General features: G+C 41.0%; 1 protein-coding gene across 1 annotated transcript; it reads right to left on the bottom strand.

Annotated features, from left to right (window-relative positions):
* Positions 1–571: 571 nt before the first annotated feature.
* K441DRAFT_652096 (uncharacterized protein) lies at positions 572–877 on the bottom strand. The gene has a single exon (XM_067647311.1). The coding sequence runs from the start codon at positions 795–797 to the stop codon at positions 582–584; it is 216 nt and encodes a 71-aa protein (XP_067509338.1). The 5' UTR covers positions 798–877; the 3' UTR covers positions 572–581.
* Between the last annotated feature and the right edge of the window lie 502 nt (positions 878–1,379).

Genomic DNA, 1,379 nt, shown 5'->3' with positions numbered 1-1,379 from the left:
TAACTTTAAATATAAATATAGGTTTAAATTGGTTAGTGGGTAATATAATATAGAATAGTTTCCCTATAAATATAGGTACGCCAACCCTATCTAACCGCATTTTAGGTCGCGTATTTGCTTTAACTAACGCATTCTAACGGGCGGTATATTTAACCTCAGCTAGCTAAGATTTCCCGCAGTAAAATTAAACCGTTTAATCTTTTAATCGATTATTAGATTAATTAGGAGGTATAAAAGAAGGTGTTGGAATTACGGTGGGGGGGGGGTTTTTAGTTCAATTGTATTCGTCTCTTTCTTCTCTCTACTTCTATAGGTAGAATTTAATAGATCTTCTAAGCTCGCTTAGCTTACGTAGTTAACCCAATTGGTTATAAGTAACCGTATCTACTATATTACAGAACCTTATTCCGACACTGGCAACAACTAGGAAATAAAAAAAAGAAATAAAAAGATACTAGTAAATGGGTCTGTAGTCTCTATCCCTATTCCATCCTCCTTATCTCCTATTCTCTCTACCTATTTAGTAGCCTATAGCCTAATCGTATTTATGCCGTTTCTAGGGGCTTTGGCTGCTGAAATTGCTAAAGCTGCTGCGGTTGTTGTAGCTGTTTAGGAGGTCTTGTATATGCAGAGTACTGGGGGTACCTAGAAAACTTAAGAGCAAGCCTACGGAGTATAGTTGGGACAGTAATGATATAGGCCTGCTTAGGGACGCCGGCTCGGAGGTAGTAGTTTTTAAAGATCTTAAACTTAAAGTTAAAGTTGTCTTGTTTACCAGAGTACTTAACTTTGTCCATGTAGAGCTTAGCTAAGTTAGTAATCTCTCTTCCGTAGCTTCCTTGTAGGGTAAGCTGGTCTATGGCTTGGGTCGCAGTCGGTAGTGATGGTAGAGCTAGGGTAAGGTCGTCGGTAGGGTCGTCGGTAGGGCCGTCGGTAAGGCCGTCGGTAGGGCCGTCGGTAGGGTCGTTGTCGGTAGGGTCGTTAACAGAGTCGTCGGCAGGCCATTTTGAAGGAGTTGGTTCGTGAATAACTCCTAAAAGACCGTCTGCAATTGACTTCCTTGCCTCCTTCCGTATGTATACTCTATTTTCACGGAGGTAATCCCTGATCTTCTTTAATCGATCCTTGCTAAGATTATTAAGTATATCCCTTGTAAACGACTTAAAATCGTTAATAAAGCTCTCCTATAGGTCGAATCCCTTCCATCCATTCTCCTTGTATATTAATAATCGCCAATTGATAAATGCTTTAACTTCCTTGATATCGGTTGCGGTCGCGTTAATTCCGGTCTTCTATTTTTCAGTATTTGTCGCGGAGGTAGCCATCGCGGCAGTATTTGTTGCGGAGGTAGCTATTGCGGCAGTATTTGTTGCGGAGGT

The sequence above is a fragment of the Cenococcum geophilum genome (genome assembly GCF_001692895.1).
Source record: "Cenococcum geophilum 1.58 unplaced genomic scaffold K441scaffold_3, whole genome shotgun sequence".
Classification (NCBI taxonomy): domain Eukaryota; kingdom Fungi; phylum Ascomycota; class Dothideomycetes; order Gloniales; family Gloniaceae; genus Cenococcum; species Cenococcum geophilum.
The sequence above is the reverse complement of the archived record's forward strand: the minus strand, read 5'-3'. Positions and strand labels throughout refer to the sequence as shown.